The sequence below is a fragment of the Buceros rhinoceros genome, unplaced genomic scaffold, assembly GCF_000710305.1.
Source record: "Buceros rhinoceros silvestris isolate BGI_N320 unplaced genomic scaffold, ASM71030v1 scaffold28616, whole genome shotgun sequence".
Lineage (NCBI taxonomy): Eukaryota > Metazoa > Chordata > Aves > Bucerotiformes > Bucerotidae > Buceros > Buceros rhinoceros.
In genome coordinates this window covers 11,516-23,032 of record NW_010416256.1, presented here as the reverse complement: position 1 = coordinate 23,032, position 11,517 = coordinate 11,516, and the positions used below count along the sequence as shown (strand labels likewise).

Sequence of the window (11,517 nt, the reverse complement as noted above, 5' to 3'; positions counted from 1 at the left end):
GATTGGTAATGCTTCTTGAATTTGTTTTGAGCCTCCTTTGGGTTTCTTTTCAAACATCCTACCTGATGTAGAATATGAGTCTGATGATTATCCCCTGAATTTGACTTGAGTTTATTCCATTTTTTACTGGAGAGTTTATTGAGAGTTTCTAAGTGGGTTTAGAGTAATTAAATCCTTACATTTAAAGTAAAAAGACTTAAAACCCTCCATGCTGTGACCTTGGTGTGTGACTGATAAATGGACTGTAGACTGATGGCTTTTTTGATAAGGAACTAAGTACCATATAAAAAAATGCTTCATGTAGTTTTTTTAAGTTCTTTGCAGGAAGTTACGAAGGAACTGCATGGAAAACTGTGGAGTGCTGTACCTGGGTTAGAAAGAATCTTAGGTATGCTGCCATAAGAGGGTAAATCAGTTTGTAGGTTAAAAAAATCTCAATCTTTTTCAGCTTTCACTCCACCTGGCGTGCCTTCCAATGTGTAAAGCCCATCTGTTCAGGAGCATTTGACATACTTTTTTTCTACTTCTCTGTTTCAGCAGTATTTCTGAATATGTGACAACACATACGGACCACTAGTAGCTTGTTTTAGCTTTCTTACAGTGACTACTCACAGCTAAGCAACACTTCCTTGATGCACTAGAAACTAATAATATGCTGTTGAACTTGTGCTTCAATTTTATTTTTTCCTGTTTTAGTAGGAAAAAAATGTAAGGTGAATAAGGCTGTTCTATCTAATACTTGTTGCTTCACATCACAGATCTGTGAACACTTCTATATGGCTCAGACAGTGAAAGAAGCAGTTGGGTAGAGGTGTTGTACAGTGCTTACAAGGGTCAGGATTGAGCAATTGCGAGTTCATTGTATTTTTGTTAGATTACTTCTAACAGGTCACTCATGGTAGGAGTGTGAGGACAGAAACAGGCATGGAGTGTGGCTAGGTGGAAGGCCAGGTGATCCTTTTGGCATCAGCTGTAGCTTGGGCTGGTTTAGGTGTTTTATTAGCCTAAATTATCAGAATATGTATCACAGTCTCTCAAAACGTTATTTCTGGAGATGACAAGAGGGGAAGCTGACCTCCTAGATAAACTGCTGTCCTTGCTTACTGTCTCAGAGTTGTCATAATCCCATATACATTCAGAAACATTTGAGGACTGCAGATATTAAAGAATATCAAAACTGGGATGTTTCTGTGCAGTAGGTAGTTGAACAGATATTCTTAGTGGAGCCCTGTCACTGCACGGTTATTGGAATTCAGATGCTGGGGGGAAAAAAAAAGGTAGACATTTGACTTGATTCTGATGACTGAAGAAATACAAATTTTGTTTTCCTCTATAGACTGGCTATCCGGGGGTATCAGTAGCATCTTCAATATCAATCTCAAAACTATTAAGATTTCTGAAGAAACTTCAAAAATTGGAGGAATTACAACAAAAATTGAAAACCAAAGATTTTATAGAGCTAATCATAATGCTTGTAAATTAGCCTAAAGATCAGTGAAAGCAGAAATTTCACTGATTTTGAGTTGCAGCTTTTGGGGCCTGGAGGGCTTTTCTAGGTTGGTTTGGCTGGAATCTAGTAACAGACAAAATGCTGAAAAAGTAAACAGCTTCATAATAAACTAGAATATTTCACTGTGTGAGAGTAAAATATGATTAAGGCTGGCTAATTAAGGAGGGGACTTAAATCTTTTTTTACTATATGTACATCATCAGTTTGGTAGGATGAGTGTAATTTGATGATAAATGTGTGGGAACAGCATTACTTATGTTTCTTTTTTGAAAAGACTGGGATATTCCACAATATATTTTTTTAAATAATCTGGGGTGATAACCATGCTTTGTTTTTTAAAACAACTTTTTTCATGTCTTTTATTATGTGAAAAAGCAGAACTACAAAGCATGTAAAATAACAGGTTTGTGTAATATTAGAGATTATAGGTACATTTTCACTCCACACTGACAAATGTCTACCTTCATTGAAGATTTAGGTATCTACATTGGATTGATTGCCTTCCATGTAGACATCTGATATTCCGTGCATTGTGTATATGGTCTTTTTATGTTGAGGGTATTTAAAGATTGTAAAGCCTGACAGCTATCTTAACTTTAACCAGCTGCAGTTTTTATTTCCATTGTTAAGGTACTTCAGTTTCCAGGTATTTGACAGCAAGAATCATTCATTCCATTATTATGGTCAAGAAATCTGTTTATTCTTACAATTCAATATTAGTTCCCTTTTGGTTTTTATGGATGTACATGTATTTTATGTATATAAACACACACAAATGTGTATACATATTTTCATGCTTTCTAGGTAAATGATAATTTGAACCTTGACCTGTCAGATGATGAGGAGCTGAGAGAACAGCTGGATATGCATTCTATCATTGTTTCCTGCATCAATGATGAACCACTCTTCACAGCAGAGCAGGTAAAGTATTCAGCAAAGACACTCTTATTGGTTTAGTATTTTCTTTTAGACTAATTATTTTTCATTCTCCTTTACTGTTCACCGTAGCTAAACTTCTTGATTGTTCTTTATTTAATGTTGTAATAATGTGTGAGAAAAGTACTATGTCATTCAGATTTTAAAAGTATTCCAGTGCTTCAGGTGAGGTTGATAGTCTAGCATCTTTGAAATCTTTGTACATTTCTTACCACAAATTAGTTAGCAATACTACTGAAGTAAATATATGTTAAGAAGCAAAAACATTTTCAGAATGTTGATGGCATTGTGGAGCTTGTAGTTTTCCAGCATGACTGTAGCCAGTAGTATCTTCATGCAGCTGTGTGGTTAGTGAGAATTCTTTGATGTTTTAGCCCAATATGAGAGCAGATCAACGGTTCTGCTACCAAGCTTTTGAATTACTTAGTGTCTAAAGGCTTCTGTTCCAAATCCATTGTACTTATCTCAAAAATGGCCCTTCTGAGTAAGGTTTAGGATCTTAAAAGAGAATGTATTTTACTATTGTTTAAATGGTTACCTGTGAACTCTGAGGAACATGGTTATGAAGGGTATGAGAGAGGATTGCTTGAACTGCCTCAGCTCTTTCTTACTGTGAGGTGGATCTCAGCACTGTCTACAGCCTTAAACCTGTACAAACTGATGTGCTATTTATGCAGCTGTTCAGTTAGTAATTTAGCCTGCGGAAGATCTCTGTGCACGGGATTTCCATTCTCACGCTTTTTGTCTGGCTTAGGCCTTTCTCCCAGGGAGGCAAATGAGCTTCAGGTTATAGTTCATAAATGTATAGTTCATCGATTAGTTCATAAAACTTCTCATCACTAGATTTTCAGGTTATTCAGAGGGGTTATTTTTTTTTTTTTTCCTTAGAGAAGTGTAGTGATATTGGGGGTGGGGAAGCAATTGATTTTGTTGTCATTTTGTTTTTGTTCAGCTGAATACTCAGGGAAGATATTCCAGCTCACTCTTTAGTTCAGTTATCTTAAGCGGAAACATGTACCTTCATGTAGTTTCAGCACGCTACTGGTTATGAGATCACCAACTTACCTTGAAAAAGTAGGATTATTCTCAGAGAGCAAGGATGGGGAGGAAATATCAGTATGATTTTGCTGATTCTCTTTCATCCAGTCTTGATAGTAGTTTTATTCAGCAGCATCTTTGCTAATTGAGGGTAAAAAAACCTCTAAGCTCTTAACATCTTTGCTTCAAATTGTAGGCTGTTTCTCTTCATGCAGGAGGGTTTTCATAAGGGTTTTCATTTTTTGAAGGTGATTGAAGAAATAGAGGAAATGATGCAGGAATCACCTGATCCAGAAGATGATGAAACGCCCACTCAATCAGATCATCTCTCTATACTTTCCCAGGAAATTCAAACACTCAAGAGATCCAGTACAAACAACAGCTATGAAGAGAGTAAGTGATGTTTATTTAGTTTTTTGCTCTTATTGTTATTGAAAATAGTTTAAAAGGAAGTTTGCCCTGTGTTTGATTTATAGCAAGTCCTTATTATGAAATATCTGCATTGAGAAATATTTTCAAAATGCTCTGAAAGAATACGCTAGACTTGGAACATATATAGAAGACTTATCTTTTTCAGCTTTCTTAGAATAAAAATAAAACTGCATAAAATTTCAAATTAAAGCAAATATACTGGTGTCTGATTCACTGGAATGAGGTCTTTTCACGGTAAAGTGCTAAGTCGATCATTTTTATTAAACTTAATTTCTGTATTTTAAAGTGAGAAACTTTCTTGAGTCCCGTACACTGTGTTTAAGATTAGCTAAAGCTCTTGAAAGTTACACAGTGTAAAGAAAATGGTGTTTCTTTCCTACAGTTTCAGTTATTGCAATGTATCTCAATATACAGTAACACAAAAATAAGGCAACTGTTGCTTTTCTTTACCCTTAAGGACCTTAGATATATTTCCTTCTCTCCCTTCCTTTCCTTTTCAAAAAGCTTAAAAGTTGAACAAGACCTTTGTATCTCCTTCTATTCAAATGAATTAATCTGTTCTTCTCTATTCAAAAGGAAAGGAGAAATTACATGTATAGTTTGATTGTAGTAGTTGAATTGTATGTAAAAGAAACCTGTGATTAACCAATTTCATGATGGAAATTTGTTTCATCTGTGTATTTGTCAAAATCAGTTATAGAAAGTGATAGGAACACAAAGAATATTTACCAGATGATCCTTCTAGCTTGGTTCCTCTTAGAAAATTTGGTGCTTTCTTTCCTGTGGTCTTGATCAGCAATATAAATTTTGTAGAAGATTCAGAAAACGGGCTGACCTTTTGTGACGTGACTTACAGTTTCTGTAAGATTTATGGAGGAGATTCCATTTTCATGGTTGGACTCTTAACTGTCTCAACACATAAATTTCAGGAATCTGAAAGCAAAGCGTATCCTGCTCAGCAGGGCTTCCTGCTTTTCTGACAATTCTGCATGTCCTGAGGTTTGGAGCTAATTGTGCTTGCTTGGTATTTCATATCATATTTATTTTGCTTTGCCTTGGGAGTTTGTCTGTGTGTTGCATCTTTATGGTTTAAAGGTAAGTCAAACAGTGCCTTGAATTACTTGGGCAGATAATTTAACTTCCTTTTTTTTTTTTTTTGGCCAGTTTCTGAGAATCTGCTTTCCCGTCTTTCAGGTCACTTATTTATGAAAAGCTCTTGCTACCTTTTTTTGTGTGCAAAGCTGCTTCAGAATTAGTCAGCATCTCTCTGAAACTGTTGCAGGGTTTACCTAGAAACTGTCTGGATTTCATAAGACAAATTAGAGGTCTTAATGTTTAGGATTGAGAGCAGGAGATCAAAACTTCTATTTGCTTTTTTCTTGGATAGGAAAAAACATGTATTAAGACAGTCCAAAATTAAAACCAATTACAGTTCAGGTTACACAGGTGAGTTCATTAGCCCACATACCTAAGATTTAATCCAAGCAGTCTTCTGCATTTCATAGAATCTTAGAACCATTTTAAGAGAATTTTTAAGACCATAGAGTCCAACTATTAACCCAGCACTGCCAGATCACCACTAATCCTTGTCCTTCAGCACCACATCTATAGGTCTTTTAAATACCTCCAGGAATAGTTACTCCACCACTTCCCTGGACAGTCTGTTCCAGTGCTTGACCACCCTTTAGGTGAAGAAATTTTCCTAATATGCAACCTAAATATCCCCTAGTGCAACTTAGAGGCCATTTTCTCTTGTCCTGTCACTTGTTACTTGGGAGAAGAGATCCCACTTCACTACAACTTCCTTTCAGGTGGTTGTAGAGAGAGATGAGTTCTCCTCTCAGCCTTCTTTTCTCTAGAGTAAACAACCCCAAGTTCCCTCTGCTGCTTCACATAAAGCTGATTCTCTAGACACCTCAGAAGCTTTGTTGCTCTTCATTGGACGTGCTCTAGCACCTCAATGTCCTTCTTGGCGAGAGGGGCCCAAAACTGGACACAGTATTCAAGGTGCGGCCTCACCAGTTCCCAGTACAAGGGGACAATGTCTTCCCTACTCCTGCTGGCCACACTATTGCTGATACAAGCCAGGATGCTGTTGACCTTCTTGGCCACCTGGGCACACTGCTGGCTCATATTCAGCTGGCTGTTGACCAACATCCCCAGGTCCTTTTCTGCTGGGCAGCTTTCCAGCCACTCTTCCCCAAGCCTGGAGCATTGCAAGGGGTTGTTGTGGTCCAAGTACAGGACCCAGCACTTGGCCTCATTGAACCTCTCCTACCACTGGCCTTGGCCCATCAATCCAGCCCATCCATATCCCTCTGTAAAGCTTCCCTGCTTATTCTCAAGCAGATTATCACACCCACCTAACTTGGTATCATCTGCAGGTGCACTTGATCCCCTCATCCAGATCATTGATAAAGATGAATTACTCAGATAACTCTTTGAGTTACTCTGACTCCATTCGTGTCCACTGAGTAGTTCCATTGTAGCCCTTTTGTAGGCTTTGATAACAATAACTGATCTATCATGAGCAAGTTAGGATTGCATTGGGATCATATGTTCCTGTTTTTGGAACAATTGTTTCTTAGGCTGTGAAGCTGATTCTTAAGTGTTGGGACTCACTGGTGCTCTCTTTAGTCTTCTTTCACATAGAGAAAACAGTGGTGCAACCTTTTTAGACTCAGCTTTTTAGACTGAGCTTTGAATGCACACATCCGTGAATGTACGTGGATCTTACTCATATTAATTTTTACCACAGGGAATACTCAGTTTCACAGGCTGTAAGGTCTGTTCTGTGACTCATGCGCACAAAGTACCAGATAATCTTGTTGCTGAATTTACCTTTTTTCCCCTACTTATGTTTGTGTTGATGTTGGTATTTGCTCTTGCACCGGAGCTGACTTTGCAAAAAAGTTATTGTAGTGTCTGCAGTGACCGTGGACACAGCCAAGATCTGTGTTTGAGGTGGTAATCTGCATGCTGCACACTTAGAATAGTTTATACAGTATAGGTGGTAGATAGTTCAAACTACTTGAAAACTAGATCCTTAAGAATAAGCTGTGGTACAGTGTTTGAACAGATCAAAGCAACTCTAAAAGCTAGCTCCTTGCCAGAGAATTTCTCTAACAGTTTTCATTGCTTTTTATTTAGTAAGTGACAAGGAGCTTTCTCCAATCAGTTTTCCCTGCTGTCATGTAAGAGAGGAAAAATCACGTTTCACCTATTACCTTTAATACTTCTAAGAGCTATACTTTTTTTTGTAGTCTGTGGCCATTCTTGTATTTTTCAACATTTCCGTAGGCACTTTCCCATAATAGTTTTTTTAGACATGATGTTTACTAGACTAATTAAGTGTAACCAAATAATTATAAATATTTATGCAGTGTCCTTAAACAGGTCATACCCTTCGGTGTAATCAGCACTAGCCATTTCTCAAATGCCAATGAAAACTATGTTCTTCAGCATAGCAACTGCTGGGACTTAACTAGCTACCTAGGAGTCTGACACATTCCCACAGCTGGGAATGGAAAGCATTCCCCGGAGAACATGCCCACTTTTAGCCCAAGCAAACCTCAGAACATTCTTCTTGGTCATAATTTCACTCCCTAACACATGACCCAGTACTATCTTTAAAATGCAAACCTGGAGGGGTTTTTTGGTTTGTTTCCAAATTGACGTTACAGGCTTCTGATTTAACTTTGACCAGTTTCTCAAAACTATTAGTGCTTATTTTTGATTGAAATGATCCTGTCAGCTCTTTTTGATCTAGGTCTTTGTTTCAGTCAATACGAGGCCATGCTTTTGACTAAAATCCCCGGAGAAAGAAAATGTGGATGATTTTGTTTATTTGCATGTAAAAATATTATCATAAAAGCTTGGCGCAAGCTTTTATTAATATGCATGCATACCTTAGCAATATCATCAAGATTCCCTCACTCATAGTTTCTGTATTACAGTAGGTGAAAAATCCAAGGATTCCAGAAATGCCTGAGTGTTGATTGTTGTGTCAGAATATATGGAGACCTTTTAATTTGAACAGTAAATGTAGGTGGGAAGTAATAGTTAACAGAGGTGTCAAAAGTTCAGTGCTTACTTCAGCTTCCTTAACTATAACATGTTCTTCATATTTGCAGATTGTCTCAGATTTCTCAGAAATAAGAAGAAATTTAACAATCTTGTTGCTAAGGTAGTTGCCTCTGTGATGCATTTATTCTTCTAGGAATATTGTTTTATTCTATGTAGTTTTAGAATTTAATTCTTTGTTTTGAAAAATTTCAGAGCACTTTTTTCTTGTAATACCCCAAAGTATTCTCACGCTTAAAATCTTGACGGATTACTTTTTATATGAACTATTTGTAGGAGTTAAAAGATTGTCTGTTGCTGAGTTAAATGAACTGCTAGAAGAAATCGAGACAGCGATTAAGGATTATTCTGAGGAACTGGTGCAGCAGCTGGCTCTACGAGATGAGTTGGAATTTGAGAAGGAAGTGAAAAACAGTTTCATTTCTGTCCTCATTGAAGTACAAAACAAACAGAGAGAACACAAAGAAACAGCAAAGAAGAAAAAGAAGCTGAAAAATGGTAGTCCTCAGAATGGCAAACAGGAAAGAGGTCATATGCCTGGAACAGTAAGAAAATTTTTGTAACTATTTCTACGTTCAAAAATTCTTTTTTTGTTGTTTTTTTTTATGGGAAGTAGTTGTCCTAGATTGTATCAAGATACCTAGTACACCTGCTTTCATGCCTTCAGTTGCAGCCAAAGCTTAGGCGTTTCCTGTTGTTGAGATTAGTGTTTTCACAAGGTCTTATAACGTTTTATTCTACTCTTTTTTTTTTTTTAATTGTTTGCAAATTAGCCTGGAACCAGCATATCTTTGCAAAAAATACTGTTGTTGGATGTTCTGCTGTGTGTTCTGTCATCAGGAGGCAAGCTCATTTATCTGTTCAGTTTCACTGTGAATTTTAGTGTGTGTGTACCACTGTTAGTCTTGCAGGAAATTCAGTACTATTGTTGGTGGAGTTGTACAGATACTTATTGATCATGTTAGTTTTTAGCTAAGACAAAAGTAAAAGTCTGACTCTGGATCTCTTGAAACTTGTGGAAGAGTTGCTACATTGAATGAGAGACAAGGGTGAGGCCAAAGGGGAGTGCAGGTGTACAGGGAGGAGATAGTTTGGTTTATTTTTTACTGGACACAACAACAAAAAGAAAAATGTCTTTCAAACAGAATTTTTGAATAATGGGGGACAGAGAATGAAAGAAATGAGATTATTATCTTGTCAGTACCATTTTTTCTTTCTTATCTGTCTAGTAGAATTTTAAATTACTTAAGAGGGATATTAATATTAGAATTTCTTAGTGTCTCTTACAGGTTGTAGAAAGTGTGGTTAATGTATTGTAGATCTTGGCTAAGTCCCAGAAAGAACACTTTCGTTTGACATCAGAAGGTTTTGGGGGTTTGTTTTTCAAACAGAAGGAATAAACAATGGTAATGAAACATTAATTCTTCAGAATCTATTTCTAAACTTATAAGATACCTGCGATATAACCCACTTGGACTTCTGATCTTGTCACTCTAATGAAAAGTGTTTTAATGGAACTCTAAGAAAGTGTATGTCTTGAAAACAATACAGAATTGCCATCCCTTTGCAGGAGCACAGTGAAAAACTCAAATATACTCCTTTTTGATTCTCAGTCATAGAAATACAAAAAGTGGTGTTCTAGCTAGAAAGAAAAATAGTTACTTGTTTGAAATTTGAGTCACGTGATTCATAATCTATTCTGGTTCATTTCAAGTTTAGAGACTTGAATGATGCTTTCAAGTGTAACTGTATGTGGTCCCAGTATAAGACATTTTCCTATTTGGTTGCTTCAAGATCTAGATGTGACAGATTGGTTTCTGAGAGGGGTTGAACAAACTGGCTTCCAAATAAGACTGTAGGCTGCATATGTGCAGTTCCTTCAAAAACAGCTTTCACTATCACCAAGTACAGATTTGAGAGTCTTATCCCAGGAAGAGGTGCAAGCTTCCTTCCTTCAACACACCTTTTTTTTTTTTTTTTCCTTCTCTCTGGAAGTAGTGAGAATCTGCATACAGATACAAGTACCTTTGTCAACAGAGAGTTTCTGTTAATAAACAATGTATAAATTAATAATTTTATTAACCAAAACTATAATGAAGTCTCACTTTAATAAAAAATTTGCAAGTAGGATTAAATTTTCATACTCTCAGAAAATCAGTTCTCCTGTAGGTATTATAATTGAATTTTACTAGATAGAGGTTTTAATGATGTGTCCTTGAGACAGTTTTTGCCTAAATCACTTTCTTAGAATTCTGAAACTTTTACCTTTCTCACAAGGGTAAACTGAGGAGTAATTAAAAATAGTCAGGGCTTGAAGATTCCAATTCCTTTAAGAAGGATATCTTTAAAGTGTTAAGATGGCTTTGGCAACATCTATGTCTGTTTACTGGCCTCGCTGTGCTTTAGAAAGCAAATGAATACTGTATTCCAGCACCTTTCCAGCACTTTTTTACTTACTCCCACAAGTAAATACATTCAGATAACCGTGCTGAGGTGTGCACATTGTACCGACCTGTGCCAGCAACTTGACAGTTTCTTCTTTTTATGATGTTCTCAGTTGCTGATTTTTATATCATTCTAAAAATCAAAGTAATTTTGGAATTTTTTTTTACTTGTCTGCTCCAGCAAGCAAAAAGAATTGCAAAGTTCAAGAAAAAAACTATTGTTGGATTATATATTAATTTTTCTTTACTTCTATTCCATGTAACAGAGCTTGAAATTAATATGGTTACATTATTAACTGATTTTGTTTATTATATCATACTACAGAAAAATATGAAATATTAACTGTTGCTTCAGCTGTGGAAAAGGAAGCATGAAAGCATAAAGCATTTTAAAGAGGTAGAGCTGCAAATGACTGCAGTGAACAATGTTTCTGAAAAATTGTTAACGGCAACGTCTCTAAAAGTGTATTGCTCAAACAAATTTTAAAGGAGATTGTACTGTCAACTAAGTGTCAAATACACTTCAATAAATAGTGTCAAATACTGTCAATAAATAGTGTCAAAACCACTAGTTTTTTACATTTCATAATGAAGCAGCCTTAAAAGGCAAGTCTTGCTATGGTTGGGTCTGCAGTGTGAAGTTTTTGTTTGATTAAATTTTGATGTAGTTATACTGCTTATCTGCCATTAAAAGGTTTGCTTCTTAATTATAAAAATACAGTGAATGAAAAAATAGAAATGTGCTGAAATACATCTTAGAGCTTGTCTTTGTCATTCGTCTTTTATAGTCTTGATAAATGCTGACTAATAGTCTCCTGAACTTTTCTCTGTCCCTTTTTTCTTTCTGCTATTTTCACTACTTTTAGCGCTTCAGCATGGAAGGGATCTCAAATGTCATACAGAATGGCTTCCGCCACACATTTGGAAACTCGGGTGGAGAGAAACAGGTGCTGGGCTATCTTCTTTCTTTTCCTCATTCTTTACCTGCCTGCACTTTCCGTAGGAGCTGAGATCTTGAAAATTGACAGAAGTTGAAGATAAATGCTGAGACAGCATAAAATAAGGCAGTTGGCA

General features: G+C 36.4%; 1 protein-coding gene across 1 annotated transcript in view; it reads left to right on the top strand.

Moving 5' to 3' along the window:
• Positions 1-2,314: 2,314 nt before the first annotated feature.
• FEZ2 (fasciculation and elongation protein zeta 2 (zygin II)) overlaps positions 2,315-11,517 on the top strand; it is a gene marked incomplete at its 5' end in the record, with an annotated part of 18,980 nt that continues 9,777 nt past the window's right edge. The window contains 4 exons of the mRNA XM_010137755.1: positions 2,315-2,431; positions 3,733-3,877; positions 8,276-8,544; positions 11,310-11,390. Coding sequence (XP_010136057.1) covers positions 2,315-2,431; positions 3,733-3,877; positions 8,276-8,544; positions 11,310-11,390 — 612 coding nt within the window. The remainder of the gene's footprint in view (positions 2,432-3,732; positions 3,878-8,275; positions 8,545-11,309; positions 11,391-11,517) is intronic.